Source organism: Lichenostomus cassidix, chromosome 4 (genome assembly GCF_008360975.1).
Source record: "Lichenostomus cassidix isolate B80296 chromosome 4, HeHo_3.0, whole genome shotgun sequence".
NCBI lineage: Eukaryota > Metazoa > Chordata > Aves > Passeriformes > Meliphagidae > Lichenostomus > Lichenostomus cassidix.
In genome coordinates this window covers 2424132-2447259 of record NC_139484.1, presented here as the reverse complement: position 1 = coordinate 2447259, position 23128 = coordinate 2424132, and the positions used below count along the sequence as shown (strand labels likewise).

The 23128-nt window shown below is 40.8% G+C and overlaps 1 protein-coding gene and 1 long non-coding RNA gene across 14 annotated transcripts in view; one reads left to right on the top strand and one right to left on the bottom strand.

Moving 5' to 3' along the window:
- Positions 1-23128, bottom strand: part of LOC146437683 (uncharacterized) — a 56694-nt gene that overhangs the window by 8109 nt on the left and 25457 nt on the right. For 8 of the 11 annotated variants that reach the window (XR_014851478.1, XR_014851475.1, XR_014851477.1 and 5 more), the window contains 3 exons: positions 22827-23041; positions 7224-7453; positions 1488-1635 (listed from right to left, as the gene is read on the bottom strand). Coding sequence is in view for 1 of the 11 variants with exons in the window: in XM_085057625.1 (XP_084913751.1) it covers positions 7224-7260 (37 nt within the window). In the remaining 10 variants the exon portion in view is untranslated. Of the gene's footprint in view, positions 1-1487; positions 1636-7223; positions 7454-18055; positions 18130-22826; positions 23042-23128 lie in introns of all 11 variants that reach the window. The other 3 variants (XR_014851476.1, XR_014851484.1, XM_085057625.1) reach the window with 3 other exon arrangements.
- Positions 38-19811, top strand: LOC146437684 (uncharacterized). Of its 3 annotated transcripts, none has more exons than XR_014851487.1 (6): positions 38-618; positions 4487-4654; positions 7337-7379; positions 11698-11831; positions 12488-12527; positions 18471-19811. It is a non-coding gene; the product is annotated as an uncharacterized LOC146437684 (long non-coding RNA). The 3 variants fall into 3 exon arrangements; XR_014851488.1 differs by having other exon boundaries at positions 40-295; XR_014851489.1 differs by lacking the exon at positions 7337-7379 and having other exon boundaries at positions 41-618.

The window sequence follows — 23128 nt, the reverse complement described above, 5'->3', positions numbered from 1 at the left end:
TTATATTTTGTTAAGGAAGAAACCCCAAACCTTGCAATGTAATTGGCACACACATTACACATGGATTTTGTAAACACATTGCAGATCAACATGGAAGAGCAACCATTTGGGAACCTGAAATATCAAGAGAGGAGTTTGTACAGCCAGCCTACTGCACTGTGAGACTGCAGAGCCTCAGGATGCCCCAGCTGCAAATGCCCTGATGCTGCTGAATTTTGGTGTGAACTCAACCCAACAGTCAGAAGTCACCTTTATAATTCCTGCTCACGGGAATGCATCCATTCATCACTTCTAGGTTGTGACAACGGATTTTCATATTAAGGAACCACTTGCTTCCTAATAGAGATGATATTCAAAAGATTAATTTGGGGCACTTTTAAAATATTTCTATTATCACAGAATAATTTATTATCCCATGCATTCATTACTACTATCAAAAGACATACAAGAGATTTACGAAGAATTAGAATGGTCCAGCATAATCCAGTGATTGCCTTTCCAAGTCCCATTTGAAAGTTACAGCTGTTGACATTTAGTCCATATGATTTGATCCTGCATGAAACTTTGGCTTCTCTGCACCAGGTGTATGCTTTGCCCTGCTCTGCAGCACCACCTCAGGTGAGATGAGAGGTCATTATAGTACTCAGTCCTGTTTGGTGCTGTATGTGAAGCACAACCCGCATCACCCAGGCTGCAGTGAGCACAAGGATAACTGGATTTGCTTGGGCAGCTCTTCTGGAACAGCACAGTGCAACAGCTGGGGCTTTGCCAGAGCTCTGGAATGGACTTCCAGAAGTTAGCAAAGAGGGGCTTCACAGACAAAAACGTCCAAAACAGCTCCTTATTACTGGGAGCTAATGTGAGGCTTTATAAGTATGTTTATCCCCAGCACAGGGCTGAGAGTTTATTCCTCATCTGGGCTCCTGCCATGAGCCATTGCCATTCCAAGAGCCAAGGCAACAGATGGTGCCTCAGTAACCCTTGAGTGACCTGCTGGCTGGGCAAGGATGCACAGCCCTGGCAGGAGCTGACCCACCTGACACTGTCCAGGGCTCTACCACAGCACTGCATTGAACAGACAACTTCCACAAGAGCACTTCAGCAGCTGTGAGAGGAACCACCTCTTTGCTCAGGCACTGTATAGTGCCAGGAAAAAATAGTGCAAATAATTATTTATCACCTGGGAATTTTTGTGGACATTTAGGTAACTAGTATCTCATTGCTTTTTTGCTTTTTCATAAAAAGTGATGCAAGGCTTATTGTAAATTTGGTTTAGCTGCCAAAAGTAAAAGAGAAGCTCAGAAATGCTGGGTTCTGTGCATGTGTTTGCTCACAGATTGCAGGCAGTGTATCAGCAATAAGTTCAATTCAGGGCTCTGCTCATTGACTGCCAACAAATATCCCAGTTTCTAAAAGTGTCATTGCAGCAGTCAGAATGTCTCAGTCAATCAATAAATCCCAGCTGAGAAACAAATATCCATACTCACAGTTGTAGAAAGGGCTTGGGGTCTTTGCTAAATGTCTGAGGAACTTAGAAACTCTTGCTAAATCTCCTCTTCTTGGTACATATCACAGAAATGAGGAATCACTTTTCACAAGTTATTGACAAATGCAAGGCTTTCCTTTGGCAAGTCTCTGAAATAAAGCAGAAGTCGGGTTTGGTGGAAAGCAGTTACTGTGATTTATAAAGCAATATTTAATATTAAAGCAGAACATAAAACTCCTTGTATTTGTTAAACTGTCAGATGGAAAAACTCTGAGCTCTACTGAAACAGAGGATTTTGACCATTTTGTAACATCTTTGATGCTTACAAAGGAGAACAGATTTTGAAACTACAACTTAGATGCTCTAAATCTAATATTCAGAAACATTTTTATATAAAAATGTGTAAAAATCAAAGATTCCTTAGCAACCAGTGAACGAATTTGGCATTTTTTATTAATTAAAAAAATTTAAAAAATTAAATTAAATCCAATTAAAAATTAAATTAATTAAATTAATAAATTTTTATAATATTAACAAAATTAATAAAATTAAAATTAAATTAAATAAATTAATTTTATTAAATAATAAAATTTAATAAATTAATTTAATAAATTAATTAAATAAATTATAAAAATTTTATTAATTAAAACATTTTAAAAAATGAAATTAAATTAAATCCAATTTAAAAAAACCTCTACTCAACTTAAACAGTCATGAATACTGTAAAGAAGGAATGTTTTTTGGTATGTATAAATGCACTTTGGTGCACAATGGGGATTAAGAAATTTTCCAGCAGTCTTGGAACATAGTAATCTTTTTTCCCTCAAATATTAAAATAAATACATACTGAAGTAATTAGAAATACAGACATATATGTACATTTTACATACATGTAAAAATATAAATGCTGCTGTGCTCCATTTAACAGGCACTTAGCAGCCAGACACAGCACATTTGGTGACTACACACCTCCCCTTAAAGCAGAAAATCTCACTCCAGTCTAATACAGTTACATCCTAGTGGTGTCAAAATGTGAAGCAAAACTTGGACAAGTGGGAAAAGAAAACAAACTAAAACATTTTTTGAAATACTTCTATAACATAATGGCAGCAGTTCAGCTACTTGATAATTATCTTGCCATGGAAGACATTATGAATGAGGCATTTATTTGGGCTGTGTCTTATTTGGAGCTCAGTGAATGATTTATAATTTAGAACAAAATTTCCCAAACTGGGAAGATAATTCCAGTGACCAGTGCTGGTAAGAGTGTGGTTTAACATCAACATCCAATTCTGTGCCACAAACCAGGATGTAACATCACACCAATCCCAAAACTGAGAATCTTCACTGGCAGGAAAAGGTGTTCTGTGCTATAAAAAAATTCCCTTGTCAAATTGCTCCTGCTGAAAGGATGCCAGGAAAATCCAATACAGTGTAAATAGAACATGAACTGGAAGTCCCTCACCGTGGGTTTGATTTACCTGGATGGATTCCAGGGAAAAATAACAGTACACAACACAGTGTATGGATACATCAGCCTACTGCACTTCACACATTCTGCATGGAGTAATTAAAAACCAACCCCTTGTAAATTATGTTGCAGGAGTTTTGTACTGAAGGAATCAGAAGTGCAATTTCAGATTCTGTTATAATCCTTGCTGTCCCAGTAGCTACAATCCAACAACAGTAAGTCAAATTTAAAAAAAGGAGAATTTGGTTAAGAGTCCTCCTTTTGTTTCAGAAGTGGCCTTCTGAGCACAAAGTGGTCAGTAACTGGACTACTACGACTTGGTGGTAAACTCATGTTACCATAGCAAACAAAAAATATGGTAGCAAAAATAACTTTTCATGTCTATTTTTGGCATCTGTCACTTGGGGGTGTTAAACCTTGGTGGCTTGCTGTGATCAGACACAGAAAGTGTCCCCTCCCCACTCTTTTATATCAGTGTAACTGTATTGACTTGGTTATTTCTGAGTTGTGCAGGGAGGAGTGAGAAAAGAACCATTTCCCCAGAGTAAAATTCCAATTTAACCGTAAGCTTGTGTACAGCCACTTATCCCCATGAATGATGTGAAAGTCATGGATACTCTGGGTGTAAATCCAGGTGGAACTGTGCCACTAATCTATGAATGTGCTGCACTCCTGAGAGGAGAAAAAACAAACCTAAAGACCTGACAGCCTTAGAAAAGCATTCCCACTGTGGCATAATCTTTTAGAAAAAAAATAAATCATAGCCCATCTTTTTGCAAATTGACCTGTAAGTTCCTGGCAGCAAATCAATAGGATACAAATGAAAAATAATAATGCAATAACAATGCTGTGTATTATTCTAGGCCCCAGATGAAAGCCTGTGGAACGATCAATATGATAAAGATTCAGCACTGCTACTTTCTTACAAAGGAACGGCAAAATAACAGACTGATTTCAGAAGGTGGCTGTAAAACACACCAAGCCCATCTGCCAGGAGATAGAAAGAAAAACCCAAATATAAAACACTTCCTTGTTTGTTTGTCTGTTTCTTCTCCCCTAGACTTCCATTAATTTGAACTGGAATTAAAGGAGCAAATTTTTTGTTGTTGTTTGGAGAAAAATCAAGGAAGAAAAAGAATCACCCATTTATCCTTGGACCCAAGAAGCTCAAAGACAAACACTCACTTGAATACCACAGGAATATGAGAGGTGGTGGTTTCCCCCAAGCACCTATGTGCACTTTGTTTAGCATTTGATTTCAACATTCATTTTACTTAACAATGGGCACACAGCACAGAGAGAGACAGGCACATGCTTGGGAGGATGTGACACCACCCTGTGAGTGACACCACCCTGTGTGTGACACCACCCTGTGAGTGACACCACCCTGAAGGCTCAGAGGGAATCATTGGTAATGCCAGCTTTGGGGCTGGCCTGTGCTCAAGCCAGTGCAGTCAATCCTAAGGCCAAGGACCACAAGGTAACTCATTAAGCTATTAATAACTAATGGTATTTATTTCTGGTCGTAGGTTTGCAAGGTGCTCTTTGGACAAGCAGCAAACAGAGACTTCCTGAAGTCAGGCAGCTCAAGGAGAGGGGATGAAGGCAGAATTGAGGGAGAAGTGGCAAACCCACGTGAGGACATCATCTCTGCAAAACAGCCCTGCCCATCCAGCTCGTTTTCCTCCAAACACAAGGTGAGCAGCTGCCTCATGCATTACTCTCAGTATTTACCCACAGCCACCTTACTGGGCAAGATTTTTATAAATGAGAGCATGGAAAGATTGTGGCAACTTATGCATTCCCAGAACTATGGAAAATAACTTCCACAGTCAATGCAACATGGCATGTGGCAGTTACCCTTCGATCTCACGTAGATTTTCATTTTGTATTACCAAGCACAGGGTGAAAGTAAAGTACCTTTCCTGAAAGGCAGCCAAAAGCCATGGTTTTTGAATTCCAGTTTATGTTCAGAGCTTTATCACAATTTCATATGAATAACAACTTCATATGAATAAGTTCTTAGCATAGAAATTTACACAATTGCTTCAAGGTGCATTTAAAGTTGTTTATCTCCATATGGGTGCATTGCTCTAAGAATTTTAAGACTTATTTCAACATTAATCCACAGTTTGTGGTTACAAGGACAGAACAGAGATCCTCATGAAGCTCCAGCCCCAAGACAAGCCACTGCCTCTGGGCTGACAGGTGACAGTCCCCTCTTGATCCCATTAAAACCATGAGCACTGAAGTTACAGTGACCTTCCAAGGAAAGGGTGCAAGTCTCACTAGATGTGGTGACTTCCAGTTCCTGTGGCATATCAGCCAAGGGAGATGTTGGAAAGTATTGCTGGAAGGCTCTCTCTGTCAGGTTACGGTAAGATCTTTCCATCTTACTTCTTGGGTTTTTCAGCAAATTGTGTTTTGTGTGGATTTTTTACCCTTCTCTGTCTTTTAAATAGCATTTTATTGCAAATCAGAACAACCTCAAAACTGAAAAATCTCACTTTGGGGACGATTTTTTCAAAAATAATCAAGATTCTTAATAGAAATAAGAAGAAGTTTTTCTGACAGCTGCAGTTCCCACCTGTTTGCAACATTTAAGGCTAGAAACACACAGGCGTTTTCCCCAGATGTGCCAAACTGACTTCTGCATTATTCAGTCCTTCTGTTCTCCCTCAGCACACTGTCACTGTCACACCTGAAGGGACAGCTGTAAGGAGATGCTCCTCCTGAGCCCACAGAACAGTCACTTCTCCATGCAGGCTGGAAAGCCGAGCCCATGGCTCTCTCAGGAATACTCTGTGACACCCCGGGGAAGCAGCAGCAGCTTGGCTCCCACACCCTGCTGGGCAGCAAGGCATCATAACAGTGCCAGCAGGAGCCTCTGCTGAGGCCTGTGGCAGCCCTGCTGCTCCTCACTGCCCTTCTCCTGCAGGGAAATTGCCCCCAGCTCCTCTGCACGGAGGGCTTGTTTGGAGGAGCAGCCACATCTGCTTCCATCTGCTTTGGGCAGAAATCCCTGGCTGTAGCTCTGCCCGAGGGAGGAGAGGATCAGTGCCTGAGCCAAACAGGAGCGTCAGGCACTTGCAGCGACGAGAGCTGCAGATGTGGCAAAGGAGCAGGACTTGGTGTCCCTTTCCCATTCTCCTGGTGTCAGCCCCTCCTGGCAGAGACACAGGTGCAGCATCGCTGCTCTTTGCCTGGGAACTTGAAATAGTGAAAGAAGAAAGGCAGGTAGCAGGCTAGATAAGGAAAAATCTTCCACTGGAAGTGACTCGGTTTCAATTTTAAAAAGCCAGGAAAAGATATCTTACAAATACTCTTTTCTACAGTCAGGGCTGGTTATTACCTTGAATACTAAATCAGAGCTATATATATTTTCAAAGACCAAGAAACCAACTTTCTTCCTCTGCCATAAAGCTAAACAATATTCTGCTTTCTTTTTCCAAGTAGGCTGCTAAATCACACAAAGTTGGGGGTTTTTCCCCCTATTTTTTTGCTGCTGTCCCTTTTTTTGTATGGCTCATGGGTCCTAAGAGCAGCCTAAGCTCAATGGAACAGACAGCCAAACACCACACAGCCCTCACTGAGAAGAAATACAATTAATTTTGAAATGTCCTATAGGAGTCATAATTACCAGAACCTGATTTCTACAGCTGAGGTATCCCAGACCTCAGGTATCACATTTCAGGAGAATAATGCTTTAAGTCAAGTGGAACAGTTTCCTAATTTTGATTTTTTGTGCTCAGGTGTTAATATTAAAATCCTGCTTATTCATAATGTGAAGCAAAACAGGGATAATTCAAACCAAACATCTAAACCCAAGGAAAGCCAGAGGAGAGCAGAAAAAAAAAAAGAGATATGTCAAAACCAACTGGGAATGAAACATTTGGAAGCAGTCCTTAGCCTTCCCATATTTTGGAGAGGACTCAAGAATATAAGGGTAAAAATACCACATATGTAAACAAAGACAAGGCTGCCTGCTCTAGTTAAGCAGTATGGCCAGAAACACTTCCTTGCTTCACAGTGGGCCTTCCTTTCCACTGATAAAGTCTGGAGATCTGGAAAGACCGCCTTGTGACCTACTGATCCAAGCTGCTTTAAAAGTAGAGTCTTTTAAAAGTGTCTTTAAAAGCAGTCTGCACTCCTGTCCTAAAAATAAATATGGCTTTTTAATGCAAGTATTCAATCTTTTGTGTAAGAAAAATGGGAATATATTAGCTGGATTTTCAGACCACTACACTTAGAAATGGACATTTATACCTTGAACACAGAGCTGACAATTAATCTCTGAAAGCATTTTCCCAAGGTAGGAGGGACCATTCTGAGCTGCAGGAGTCAGTCACTGAGTGTTGCCTGAATTCTGTGTCTCACAGAGAAGAGGTGATGGATTTCCCATGGAGAGCTCGGAACCCTGAGGTGAGCCACGAAGCAGTCCAGTCCATGGAGAATAGCTTAGCTATAAGTCACTTAGCTTCAACATTCTGAGAGAGCTGAAAAAAAAAAGTTCATATTTATATAAAGAAAATGGAAAAGGGAAGGGCAAGGGAAGATACTTTCTGAAAACATTTTACATTTTGTCCTCAAACACAGGTGAAACAAAAGTGCTGTGTAAAAATCATAGTCTGAAACGAAGCCCCAGCAAAAGAGCTAAAGGCTGTGCCTCCCTACATTTAATTTATTTCCACTGTTATTCAGAATGAAGACACTTAATTCCTAATGTAAACCTGCAGGGAACATTATTTATCTTTAGGAAGACTTGAAGGCTAATGTAATTCAAACTGCAATTTTTTGTCTTTTCATTGTGTGGGGTGGGAAGAAAAGATGGATTAAATTGCTTTCTGGAGATATCAATACACAGTTTAAGGAGGTGGTGGGGCTGTGATTCCTTGGAATGATTCAAGTAGACATTTGCTCTCTTTAATGAAAGAAAGCTTACAGGTTTACAGTGGAAAATGACAGGAAAACGATCACATAGTATTGGGTCTGTGGTACTTTGACTTGTTTATTTGATGCACCTAAAGGAGGTATTTCATTACAGCAGGATATGAAGCAACAGCTAAGAGAACCAGGTGTATGTGTGCAATAGTAGAGGACTTTTCTGCCTAAAGGTAATATTATGCCACAAATAAATGCTCATGGCTGTAATGAAAATGACTCTGCATTCCTTCATAGTTATTACATTAGATAGTTTTCATCCTTCTTAATAAAAAAATTATTAATAAGACTGAAATTGGCCTCTAAAGCATTTGATCACTGCTTTCAGGAAAATGGATCAAGGGGTGGTTCTCATTATTTTTTCAAACTGAGGAAAATACATTTTAATGAGGCTGTTTTAAGCTTTACCCCCTTGTCCTTCTTCTGTCAGCTTCTGCCATTCCATCTCATGACACTTCTGTGCTGAGGTCACAGATGCATTAGCAATATTAACATATATTATGCATATAGGCCTGAAACACACGTGATCTTCACTTAGAACAAGTTTAAATTTTAAACTTGTCGGAATGCATGATCCAAGGACCTGGAACAGCTTTTTCAATAATCTTTCCACAGGAAAAGGAAATTAAAAGCACCCATCAGGAACAATTCCAGCTTCAACCACGTTGCTTCTAATGCAGCAGCTTGACATGGTTTGCCTGGTGCTGACACCTTGTGCTCTCCAGGGTAAGCAATCTCCCAAGCAGTGAATCCACTGGTGTCTCCCAAGGCTTCATCAAGCATTCCAGAGAAACACAGGTCCAGCCCACAGCCAGATGGGATGGGATCACACCCTGACTGTGAGCACAAGGCTATGTGCAACCCACACCACCTTCAGCCTGAAGCACCTGCTCCTCCAGCTACTTCTAGGGCTAAATGTTGATTTTCCCTTTCATATTCCTAAAATGCAGCCTTTCATAAAGGTTTCATAGAAAGAGGAAAGGTCAGGTTTAGGTTCACACGCTTCCCTTGCAGTGCCTGCTTTGCCCAGGTCTTGCTATAAATTATCTTTCCCTCTGCTCATTGTGAAGTTTCCTGCCAGCATCATTTTTCGTGCCATTCACTTCTCCATTTTCCCCTGTGCCAGCTCCAGCTTCTCTACTGTGTTAGGTAGAAGTTATCCTCATTTTAAAGGTCATTATAATTCACTCCCTACTCACCACCTCTCACGTGCTATCCAGGGAAGGACCTATGCACCCCTGCAGCACCCTGGGACATGCAGCTGACCATCCATTTGCTGAGCTTTGGCTCTGCTCTGTGTCTCTGGCACAGGGGAAGGGACAGATGGCCCTGGGAGCCAGTGCTCAGGCAGTAAACCCCTTGGAGGGGACACAATCTCTTGTCACAGGCCTGAGAAGTGATTTGCACAAAGTACAGCCCTTCCAAGCTAAATAATAAAAGGAAATAAATAATGGGGAAATAAAGAAGAGTGGACATGAGAGATGTAAATATTTTCTGATTCCTGCAGAAATGGTACCCCAGTGACACTGTGCACGGATGAATGAGAGAAGTAGGGCAAACCAGGATGCTTTCTCCAAACATTTGGCAGCCATCAATTTTCCAGAGCTCAGAATGACACACTTGGTGCAGCCTGTGAGGCCAAGGCTCTCTGAGCCACTAACACAAAAGATGAATCCTCAAACACCAGGCACAGGTGACAAGATAAGAAGCTCAGCACATCATGTCTAAGATATAAATGGATCCATCTGTCAGCAGTTACTTTATAAGTGAATTGCTCCCAATTATGCTAGAAACAGCTTTTAATGAAACATGATTTTAAAGTACTACAGAGAGGACGAAAATGTGCAAAGTAAATTCCTGATATAATGAAAATTGAAAAGAGTGATAGATTCTGCTGTTATAATTGGCAGAGGGAATGGAGGGTTTTGATAGAGGTGACAGTAGAACAGCTTTTGGGGTATTATTTGGCTGGGATAGCAATCTTCTCATCATATGTCCAGCCTGTCTTCAGAGGTCATTTTCAAGGTACATGTACAGATGAGAAATAGCCGTGTTATGTGACAATTTTCTGATGGCTGCAGAGAAATGTTCATTACGTTGCCTTCTTGCCACAGAAGGGACAAGCCATGTATCAGATGGTGGGAAGGGTGTCAATGAAAAACTGGAGTTTAGGCATTCTGAATTTAAATCCTTCACACAGTCCACACTCGGCCCTTTCTCTTAAGACAGGAAGTCAATAAAGCCACATTAAGTGGCAGGCAAACATTCTTTTCCCCCAGTTTCTTCTGGGTTTTGGTTTGAGAGAGACAGGGATTGCACAGGTGGCCCCACACCTGCTGATTACAGATCTGTGTGACACATTTCTTCAGGCAATCTCCTAGAGCTCTTCCCACAGCCTGGCTGCTGAACACATCACATTTGTTTGGCACTCACCAGTGCAGTAGCCTCAGAGAGAGGGTTTAATAATGCTGCATTTGAAGTTATTAGAAATACCATTGCTTTCACAAGTACACAAACACTGAATTACGACACCTCTTTGAGATGGGCTGAATTATGAGTAGTATTTCATTGACTGATTTATGTTGGAAATTCACATTTACAAATTATATTCACCAGTAAACTGGGCTTAGGTATGACACAGAAGTTATTGCTGTTACTCAGGAAATGTTTTCTGCTTTGGCTTTTGTTCTTGGGAATGCTGTACACCAAACAATATATTTCCCACATGAAATAGCTTCCCTGAAACATCTGCTGCCAGAAAGTTTGTTTGGAAGTTGCAATGATGGATGAATTTTTGACAGGTAATTGCAATTCAGATCAGATGCAGACAGATTTAGTACCGAGAAGCTCCCGGTTTATTAAAATCACCATTGATTTATTTAAGCACCCCCTCTCTTTTCACCACTGTTCAGAAATGAATCACTTGGGTATGGTGTTCAGAGCTCATCCAGCTGCTCATAATATGAAATACATCAGTTCATCCCAACTTTATCTATCTCTCAGCACTTCTGAAGGACCCATCAACACAGTGTCCAGTCACCACCAAACTGACACCTATAATTAGTGTAAACCAAAGAAATCCTAGGATTTGGATCAGTTATGTGGCTTAGACTGCTCAGGCTTACTAAAGCAAATTGTCACCACTACTCATCACACCTCTGAAAATTATGTTTCTATCATATACATATATAGTCACAGTACAGCTGGTTTGGACAGTGCCAGCTTTAGACAAAGCAAAGTTGCATTAATCTCCTTGGGTTCCAGACAGAAAGGACTGATCACACCCAGACATCTGATTTTAAATCCACGTTGATTTGGATAATGTTACTGGCACATGGTACTTCTGTGAAGTAAGCAAAGATTCACTGTAGGTATTTTACTCAGCTCTGGCTGTTCCCAGACAGATTTCCATCAAACCTTTTGGAAAGTTAGACATGAACTTTCTTTGCAACTCACATCTGTTCCGATAAAGGATTAGTTATGCATGGATGGCAGCCATATGACCTTCAGTTATTTTTCTTATACCTTTCCCAGACTAAACAGAGCTAGGGAGGTGTGGGACACGCTTGGAAAAGAGCCATAGAAAGTTGAGGTAAAATGAGCATGGCAAATGCAGACACTTAAAGCATTTCTACTTGATTTAACCCAGAATTGGCATTGCAGTTATTGCAGAATGGCTGCTGAAGTGACTCGGGGAGGAGAATGGCAGGAGGTAACAGATGATATCATGCCTTGAAAATAACCTAAAAACACACAACTGCCAGCACCTGGTCTAAGCTCCCCATATTCTCCCCTGCAGTGGGCACAGGCAGACGTCAAAGGACATGTAAGAGCAGAGCAATGGTGCTCCTGAGTCCTGTTCCAGCTGCCAATTACTTCCAGCCCAGAGGGACTTTCTCAGCCAGATGTAATCTTGTGCATTTACTGTCAAAGGTAAGTACCATTAGGCTCATGTGGATAGAAGTGTCTGCTCCAATTTGTTTGTCATTTAAACTCTATTTGGGATGCTGCTCTTGCCCTAAGCCACTGAATGTTTCTGTTATTGCTCCATATGCCAGCAAGTGTACCTAAAGAAGGAACCTAAAGGCATGTCTGCTTTGCAGCAGATACCATAACCTCTTGCTGCCAACAACACTAAGGCTTGTTTTCACAGCCACTCTTAAACTGGTTTATCTGCTTGCTGGAGGGAATGATGGCCACACCAATGTTCTTTGTGTACAAGCAACAGTGAAGTACAGAAGCATTAATGCCTCAGAAGATCCATATCATTCCTCCCACCAGGGAGCTTTAGGCGATGCCTTTCCCATCCTGCCCACCTCCCTCCTGCTGTCCCACAGCTCGTACTGCAGTGGCTGGGATTACTCCCTGAACCATCCAGCCCTGGCTAACTGTAACTCTCACAGGCACTGTGCCCTGGCACATGGTTTGACTCTTTGACCCCTGTGCTTCTGATTTCTTACAACTGACCCACCTGGCTGGGATCCCAGGAGGGGGAAATGCAGTTTTGCAAGCTGTGATCTAGCTCAAGTGAGTAGAGAGAGTAAGGAGTAATGTTTTTACCAATAGTCATCCTCTCTTTAATTACACAGGCTGCTGCAAAGAAATTATTCTTCTGCCAGAATTTTCCAGGTATGAATGCTCATCAATCTTTTAATGATTTTAGATAGAATGTGTGGATTCTCTCTCTCTTGCTTATAGTGGTTTAAATCTTTAGTAAGCTAATATTTTAAGGAAAGAAGGCCCACAGTGTCTCTGACAAAGCTGATTATAGAACATCAGAATGAGGATACACCTCCATTAAAAAGTTTTACAGGGAGTGAAGATTTATAGTGGTGTTCTGCTGATTCATGAAGAGTAGATATGGAAATGCATTTCTGGCAGCCACTCAGTGATGAAATATGTAGCATATAATGCATTTGTCTGTAAGACAAATATGTGTGTTGGCTGATTAAAGAAGATATACGAACTTGTAAAAATAAAGAAGAGCAAATTATTCTTAGGAACAAACCAGCTAATTATAAAACCATCAGGAAACAAAATGTGCCTGTTGAGTAACTATACGATTTTTGCTAAACAGGAAGCCTTCAATACTAATTTCTAATGTACTTCATATGCAACTTCAGTATCTAATGACTGAAGAATATAAACTTTGAATATTTGAAATGCACCACTGTGCTGGCTCTAGGCCATTTTCAGACGTGTGGCACAGCAGGCATAGACAGGTGGGTGAGGGTTTTTTGGTGACTTTTTTTAGTTCTCATCAGAATCTGCCAATCTAAGAAACAATTTTTTGAGAAAGAGCAGTTCAGCTTCAGGCATTCAACAAGTGATAAATGAAGCTTTTCAAAACCAGAAGCTTCTAGATGTGTTGATATAACAGCATGTGAATGCTGATGGATAAATGTCATCTGTCTGAGAACGCTAAATTTCAGCTAGTCCTCACATGTAAATTATTTGCATTTCTGCAGATGTGCTGATTTTACATGCCTTTTGGACAAGAAAACAAAAATGTTAAAAACCAGCTTACCCCTATTTTTGTTTAAAAGTAAATGATTCCGTTGCCCTGTCAGGTTCAGAGATTTGAAGCAATTGATGCTGTTTGAGTAAAAAATGCCAGAATGTAATCAACAAGCTTATAAACTAAAATTTCTGAAGTGCTTTTGCAAAAGTAAGACCAAATTGTGTAATGGGTTCAGGCACAAACTCCTGAGAGATAAGGGCTTTGAAATCTGTAGAGTTCCCTGAGACTTAATGGTTCCAAACATATTCTCCTAAGTTTCAGCATTGCTAAAAGGAGAGATAGTAGGTCTAGATATGTCTTTTAATTAAAAAAGGAAGACTGGGTAATACTTTAGAACTGACAGTATTTCAGATTTTTTCCTGGTTCTGCTGGGTTTAATGGAATGCACAATGCTCAAATTATGTTCTGCTTTTCATACTTCTTTTCTCCATTTTCTCTTCTATCCCATAAGAAAGAGAAAAAGAAAAATGGTAAGAGGGAGAAGGAGTGTTTGTTGCTTTGTGCCACACAAAAGGGAGAGGAAAAAGAAGTGTAATAAGGAACACACTGAAAATAGTTGTTACAAATTTTTGTGAAGTAGAAGCAACTAATTTTAACAACTCCTATATAAAACCCTCTATGTTGTTTTCTTTGCTCATCCATACCTCTTTCATCTTGTTAGGATGGGCTATAAAAACACGTGGTGCTAACCAAAAGTACAGAGCAGCAAAGCAGCTGCATTATAGTGCATTTACTTTCCAGTGAAGGATCCTGACATGTCTGCAGCCTTTCCAGTGAAGCACGGAATTGACTCCACAACTCAGATAGTTATGAAGTAGGTATGTGTTTATTCCAGCTGGGGTACATGGTGGGTAGCCCCTCCAAAGGCATGCACACCCTCAGTGGCACTTCACTAAGTTTATATTAGGTTACAGATTACACATGCATAAAGTCAGACAAAGCCCCTATACATATTCATTACCTATCCCCGCTTCATATTATAATGAGTTCAAAGTTCATTTAAATATGCTCGCGCAAGTGCAGTGTCTTCAGATTAATTGTGGGGAAGGGTCCCGATGATTAATTACGACAGGATCCATCCTCTTCATCACGATGAAGTGTTCACCCTGTTCCCTTGCACATGCTCCCTTGGTTCTTGGTCCAAGTCCAAGCCTGAGAACCAACTTGTACCAGTCCTGGGGTCCAAGGGCGGGATGCTTGGTTACACTTGGTGGTTTCTCTCAATTACTTGGCTCTCCACTCTTCATCCTCCCCGGTACCAAGTAGGCACAAATTCATTAAGAAAATAATAAATGAATCGCAGCTGGCATATCTTAGTAAATCATTATACAATCTCTGGCTCTCTGAATCAGCTTAAAAAAATATTATTATTACTATTATCCAGCTTCTAGCTCTTTTACATTAGTAATTTCTATTTTACCCTAAATCACCAGGAACACTCCCAGTGGCAGAGCTGGCAGTAGAGCCTGTCCCTATGTGGCAGGGCAATCAGTGCGTATTGACCACCAGGAGGTACAAGATGGGATTTGCTGCTGTTCTTCACCTCTCAGACTGAGGGGACAATTCTCAGCTCAGAGCCAGCTGGGGAGCTGTGAGAGGAGCAACCCTCTGGTGAGGCACAGTGAGCTGCTCAATCCAGCTTCTCCCAGGAGCTGCAGCAAATCCATGCTATGGATATCCATGGCCATGTGACCAGGCAGCATTCTTTCAGCACAGGCAGCCATGAACTGAAGTTAGGTATTATTTTGACCTTTCTCATCTTCTGACATCACATTCTCCCCACTTTACTTGCTCACCAAGCTCTTGCCTGACCCCTCCCTCAGCCACGGGCAAGGGTCACCCTTTGGGCTGCACTGCCCTTTGCAGCTTCCCCTAAATTTGATCCTCCATGTCCATTTTGGAAAGTTCACATTCAAGAATCGTGTTTTCTTCTAAAATCATGACAGAGTGTTCTCCTGCACAGCTGTTTACTCGTGACTTCATTCAAGTCTGGAACTCTCCTTGCCCTAGCTCTTAGGCATGAATGATCCTGAGGATCAAATCCACTTGGGCATCATTTAAGTGACAAATGCTCCACTAAGGAGGACAAGACAGGACAGGACAGGACAGGACAGGAGAGAGCATCATGCCTTTACTGCATGATGATTTCTACATCTGGTAGAAGAGGTCATGGGATAGGGCCCAAATATACAAATCCAAGAATTTCTCTCATATTGAGAATTTGCTGGTCAACTCTGATTATCTTTCAGCTTCTTAGTAGTGGGGATTAGAGGCTGGGACTTTCTAACTGCACAAAACTGTGTTTGCTATACAAAATAATTTAGCTCCTTCACTTAGCAACATTTTACTCTCTAGGCTCATCTACTCCAAGAACAATGTATCTGTTCAATATCCCTTTTTGACACCTCCTGGATAAAATGACAATTCAACAGCAGCAATTCCCTATGTTGACAGGGAATAGTCAGTTACAGTCAGTAACAGTCAGAGACAGTCAGAGTCTCCTTTCAATAAAAACATTAAGGCTGTGCCAAAATCCTACAGTAAACTGGAGTAAGAGTGAAGTGGCATGCTTCATTTTTTGCCTCTCTGGACCATGAATCCTACCATGCTACTGGAATCATCCACAAACATTGCCCAGGATGCACACACTTGCTCAATAATTGCATCCTCTTACCTTGTTCTGTAGCCTTCCAGTGTTTGGATCCAATTATCCAGCCTAATTATTATCCTGCAGGATATCCTACAGGAATCCCATCAGATAAAGAAATTGCTTTAACACCATAAAACATTAACCCAGCACAAAAAATCTGAGCCCAGGGCAGAGGTACAAAGCAAACTGTGCATGTTACTCAGAGTGCTTTGGTTACTCTGCTCTGCTAAAGAACAAATACATTTCCAGTAGCTCAAGGGAAGATTTTGATGCCATAGCCAATATGGATCAAAGTTGAACTCATCATTTGTACAATTCTCCTTTCACATACAGTAAGAACAATTAACACAGTGAAATACCAAGCTGTAAGGCATTGAGAGAAGGTGGTATATGAAGGTTCTATATAATTCCAATTATTTCTTGTAATCAGGGTGTATGAAATAGTTGACTGAAAACAATACCTAAGAGCTTCCAAACATTTTGTCATTTATACCAGAACTAAGCATAAGAAGAGATCTGGTGCACAGGTGAAAGATTAGCTATAAACCTGTTCCTCTTTTCTTCTAGAGCCAACAATGTACAGAATACACCTTCACAAATCAACAGGACTGATCTTATTTCAGGGCTCTCCCATTAAACTGTTCATTAATAAAATAAAAAGATCCTGCACCTTTGATAAAACACAGCATGCTTTGTGATCATTTTTATACATAATGCCAGAATTATTTGGAGAACAGTAAAACTGATTTCAAAGCTTTAGACTGAGAACAAATCCATTTGATGTCACTCTTTCAGAAGGTGCCCTTCCCTCAGCTGTTGTTAATGCTGGTATTCTGAGTACAAGAGTTCACAATGCCCCTATGGTTACCCAAAAAGGACTAGAAAACAGAGGTTTAGTAAAGTATTTGACCAGGCAGAACAAAAATAGCCAAAGGTATTAAATGTAACAACCCCCACCCAAAATGAGAAATCTAATGATCTAGAGATGAACTGTAAAATCATAGGAAGATGCAAAGGAATTCAGAGATGAGCTGTAAAATCATAGAAAGATGCAAAGGAATTCAGAGATGAACTGTAAAATTATAGGAAGATGCAAAGGAATTCAGAGACTTAATCACAGGCAGCTAAAACTAATCAGCCTGAGACAGAATTAAACCCAATAATGTCTTTACCACCTCACCAATGGACTTTGCCATTACATTTTAAATGGGAAAGATTTAAGATTAGGTTTAAGTTGAACGGTTTGTACAAGGAAGAAAACCTAACCAAGGATTGCAAATGACATTTTTATATCCATAATTCTATTTCAAATATCACTTCCCTTACAACTTGCTTTACCGCAAAGTGCATTTTTTTTCAAGCAGAAATAAATAATTTAACAAGTATTCTTAGTGAGAAGATGGCTTGATGTCTGTTGAGAAATCTGGGTTATAATTTACAGAAAATAGGTTACCTAATAAAAACTCATTACAGAAGTAACAGGATTGGAAAGGAGGAGGACAGGTCATTTCTCACGAGGAAGTGATGCATTACTGATTCTAATGATGTTTAAAAAATCAATGGTTTTCTTATTTTTGCCTTTCCTAGGCTGATAGATTAATATCACTTTTTTCTTCCACCTGTGCTTCCACTTCACAGCTGATGCCAAAGAACAGCCTGTTTCTCTCTTACTTTGCTCCCCCTTTGGTGCCAGCATGGAGCAGAGATCAGCAGAGGGTAAGAGCTGCCTGCCTCCAGCAGTACCCCACAGTCTGCACTCAGTGCACACCCAGAGCCATGAGCACAGCTCAGTACTCTCAGCTTTGCCTTTGCTCCATGCTTGCTCTCATTTTACACACGACAGGAGCAAATACTTGCCCAGTTATCTGTAACCCACATCCTGCCAAGCACTCCTCACTGCTAGAGCCATAAGGCCTTACACACCTCAATTAGAAAGTATCAGCAACTGGGGAAAAATGAGATTGCTCTACTACAAATGATACTCACTTTCTCCAGCACTGCAATCCACCTGGGGGCATGGAGGTGATTCAGGGTATTGCCCGTGTTTCACATGCTGCCAGCTGGGGCAATGAGTAGAACAGGTGACCATGAAATGGTATTTGTAGCAGGAACAAATAGAACTAAAGAAGTTAATATGATTTTACGTAAAATCTAATCAAAAAACCCCAAACACAAGAAAGCCCAGGTAAAATTTACTGCAATTGGAAAGGTTAGAAATATTAGAAAAATTATATAAAAGGCTAATAGAATATATGATGTAATTTTAGGTGCCTCCTGCAGTTTGTCCTTTAAAATACACTGGCATCATAGATTTGGAAGGTCAGGAGAAAGAAAAAAAAAGCAACACATGAACCATCTCCTGCTTGTTTTCCCATCTCACTGTTTTCTGTTTTCTCCTCAGTGACCTGATGGGAGATCATCAGCCTGATAAAACTGAACTCAAACTTCAGAATCAGGATTGCAATGGGACAGAATCACAGCTTGGGTCTTTAGTCTGCAGTTACACCAAAGAATGGAGTTTTACAGTCATGGAAAATAAGAAAGAAAAGAGCACAGGATTATGACTAGAAAATAGGCACTTCTTTCTCACTATAAATTTGTTCACTGGGGAAGTATTTCTCCTCTCTTAGAAATTAATCCATGCTAAATCTGCAGGGAGTGCAGTTAAATGTCATATATTGCAAATAACACACCACACTCTACTCAATAACATCACTGAGACCAAACTTCAACATTTCTCATTAATACAACTTCAGTAAGCCATCAACAGCATATGTTAAATCAAGGAGATGAGTCACCATATAATTTTTTTTTCCACACTGAGGAAAGATTAAGCACATTTTAAGCGGTAGAATCATGAGAGTAACTTAACATCCAGTAAAACAAAGCCCAAATACCTCTGAGTTGCACAGCTGAACAGGACAAGCCAGGGGGAGAAGAACTGCCAGCAAAGGGCCTGGATCACCCTTTCCACCCAGCTGGGAGTGGGAGGTGCTGCACAGCCTCCCTGCTTGCAGGAGTCTGTGGAGGCACTGTGCTTACAGCTACAGAAATGTTCCCAGCACAGCCCAAGTATTTCCTGTTCCAATTAACTGGGATGAACTACTCAAGATCTGCAGCAAGGCCCTTACCTAAGTGGGGATTGGGATGGGACCAAGAGTGACTTTTCTCCCTTATGCTCCCTTTCACTTAGAGAAGAGGTGCTGCAGCTACCAAAGTGATGAAGAAAAAACACCCTAATGGGCAAAATGCCCAAAGCTTGTGAATTACAGAGAATTACACTGACTTTCCAAGTAGTTAGAGGATGACAGAAAGGGAAAGATTTTCATGGTGGGGGAACTTAAAACCAAAAAACCCTATTCATCATTAGTAACTATTTTTACAGCAGTTTGTGAGGGGCAGGAGAGGGGAGGAAAGCAAAAGGCCCCAACAGAGGCTGAATGAAGGGTAAGAACTATCAGCTCCTGACCTACTGAAAAATTTGAGCTGAAGTACCATTACTTCCCTTTCTTAGATCATTCCACCACTGCTATGTTCTACTTGCTCTTCCTTTGTCCTGTCACTGCACAATACATCAACATAACTATGCTTTGATAATACAAAGAGCACATCATGTACAAGTATGGTACTCTCCTTATTTCTTCAGATTTTGCTGCATTTATGTTTTGAAAAACAGTCACATATTGCTTCCATGTATTTTCTTTTATCCTGACAGCTCCTGATTAAAGACAATTCAAACTTCTCCAGGCTGATCAACGAAGTATTCTCCCCCATCACTTCACATAGATTCTGCTTTGGAGTAACAGTATAAATATGGCAGGTAATTTATAAGAGTCTCCAGTATGTTATTCTTCATCTCTCTTTCCTAGATTTGTTAAAGAAAGTGCTAGCTATAACATCAAATCACTTGACAAATGACCAGATATTACAAAATGCCAAATCCCGATCCAGTTATAATCAGTATAATCCCAGAGAAATATTCCCAAAGCTTTTATAACAAGGCCTGAGTTCAAGGTGGAAAGATTTAAACAAAATCCACTGTCTTCAGATGCTAAAACCTACACTATTTGATAAACAGGGATTTAGTTCCAATTAAACAGATGATTAAATAAGAAAAAGCTCGGAGAATAATCAGCACTAATTATACTGATGCTGCTAGTGTAATTAATCAGTTTTGCAGCCTGCACTATTTAGATAAGGAGCTACAAGATGTAGAGATGGAAACTCAGTATGTAGAAACTATGGATCATCATTATCCAAAATAACACATTAACACTAATTGCTGCTGGGTTGTGTTTCACCCCCTCTCTCCTGGCTGCTCTGCTCTCCCATGCTCCCTGGCCCATGGAGCTGCCACCACTTCAAATACCTGCAGTGACCTAAGAGGACAAAGAATATTAGCCTAATAGTGGCATTCACCCCCATATCTGTGCACTCAAAGAACTCATATCACAGCCTGTTGTTGTTTATGAAGCTATTTTTCAAGAGCGTATAAAGTCCTCTCACACCATGCACTGGTAAAATAAACCATAAAAATAATTTTGCAGTGATGTGAAAACTATAAATCACAAAGACAGAAATTCATGGATGCATCTTTATCTGACATGCTGCCCTTGAGTCCTGCTGTTAAGCATTACATATAAAAATGTAGCAAATACTCTCCAATAATCTGTGATTTTACATATTGGCTGTAAAGTGGTGGGATAATGGATCAGTAAATACTGTTCATCTCAATGGTGTTTCAGCATTAGTTTGAAGTTGTCCTGGCCCTGCAGGTTTAAACAGTACCCTTAGCACTACTTCAAAGTAGTTTTTGTGATTTAATTTCATATTTACGTCTTTACTCAGCTGCAAGAGATGTTTCCAATAAATACAGAGAGCAGCTATGAATCTTCCATTGGAGCTGTAAATTCTTGCAGCAGGCTACATTTTTAGTGATGCAAAGGCTGGCGCTTGTGGGCTCTTTCTCGATAAATATATCAATGTCCGTCTGAAGCCTCTGGTGGAAATATGGCTTCAATTTTTTTCTTAAAAACATGGATCAATCATTGTTGCCCTTGCCTATTCTTTTCTGTCAAACACTTGAAATGTGCTGGAGGATCTGTAAAAAGTTTGAGCAGCACTTTGGATACATGCCTCACAGTCCTGTTGTGTAACATCTAACTTGGGGCAGCTCTTGCTCGCTTGCTTGGAGCTGCACAAGGAGCTGCTCTCCCACTTGGGGATAATGTGGTTGATGGCAATCCCACGAGTTCAGCAGATGTCAGCAAGCAGTCCCAGTGCCTTTCTTGCCTGCAGAACACCCTGAGATGAGATCTAACAGCTCCCTGTGCCCTCGGGCTCTGGGTTATATATTCTGTATACATGGAAGAAAGCACAGAATGTCCTACCAAGTAGACACAGAGCAGAGGAGGTTTACACATTTTATCAGGTTTCTAATTTGGTAAAATTTACAACTTTTAATTAAATTAATAAATTGGAATTAAATAAATGACCAATCTACTTTAGTAAAATTTATGAAGTAAAATTTTGTGGTTTACTGCACTGGCTAAAAAATGTTTGTTCTGTGCTTAGCCAGTTGATTCTTTTTTTTTAATTAGATAAGTAACCTTTACTAAAAAACAAAGGCAATTCCAGACCAAGGAGATTACTGGAAAGCCAGAAGGAATTAAACACTGAATTGTTTAACGTGGTATTTGGGTCTTGCTCATTAGTAATGAAGGAGAGTCAACATATCTTCAGATGTCTAAGTCTCTCATCAGAGCTGTATCAGCCCAACCAGTAGGATTAAACCATCAACTCCTTTGAAACTCCAGAAGTTTGCAACTCACTGGAAGGAAATTGCAAAGGCCAGAAAGGCAGGAGGAGTGAGCTTCCCCTCCTGTGAAGTTTGCTACTTGAGCTTTTTTGCCAGTGTCACACTCATGTCCACCTGAAATGTAACATGTGGAAGTGGCTTTGATCCCTTCTGTCTAATGATCTGCTCAGTCAGAACCTTGTCATGAAAATGTGACACTACCATCTTGTTAATGCTCACCTTCTGCAAGAGCTGTTCTTTGAATGAAAGCATCAAAGAACTTCCTTAATCTACTTTATGGGAAAGTCTCTATTTCATGGCCATGTACAGTTAAAATATATATATATATCTCACAATATTTCAAGTTACAGCATTGCCTAGCTGAAGCCAGTCCCATATAACACATCAGTCACTGTCTGGACAGCTTCAAAGATCACAAAACCTGACAAAAACTATTTGCAGAGCACTGTTATAAATAATGCCTTTTTCTCTAAAAAACCCCACTGGTATTTTTAATAAAATTCTTTGGAGTCATTAAAGGGAGAAGGGATGTTCACTGTGTGTCCCTGCAAATGAAGCACCTTCTGCTGGAGCTGTCCTCCCCGAGGTGAGAACACAGCATGGGGAGCTGAGGAAATCCCTGTGCTGCCTGGCACAGGACAAACACCCTCTGGGAAGAGGCCCACTGCCCATATGTCCCAGGATGTGGGGGAGCTGATGGCCTCACACTGCTGGCAGGGCTGTGCCAGCTCCTGGCCAAGGGAGCAGGGACTGGCTCCAGAACTGGAGAAGCCAGGACTGGCTCAGCAGGAGAGCTGTTACCCCATCAGAGCCTGCAGCAATATCTTTTTCCCATTTGTTCCCAAGCCACGGGCTCCAGACACATTCAAGGATCTCCACATAGCAATATGAAATTGTGACTTTTGCCAGGCAATACTGCACAGCAGTGCAGTCACTCACCTTCCCTGTGGGAATGAGAGCTCTTTCTGTGTCCTTGTCCCTGCAGCAGCACAACTATCCCAGGCACCCTCATCACTCCCCCAGGCTCAGTGGCAGAACAATAGATACACTGATGTAAAACATCCTACATTCCAGCAGCACTCTGCAGAAGGCAATACAAGCTCCACAGCACCTGGAGCCTCTGAGGGTTTCCACATGCCAGCAGAGGTGAAGCTCTGAACAGGAAAGGCAAAACTTTTGGTTCCTTGCCTGGTCTGAGCCAACTTCCTGCAGCCCAAGCTGCCTCAGTCCATGCTGCAGTG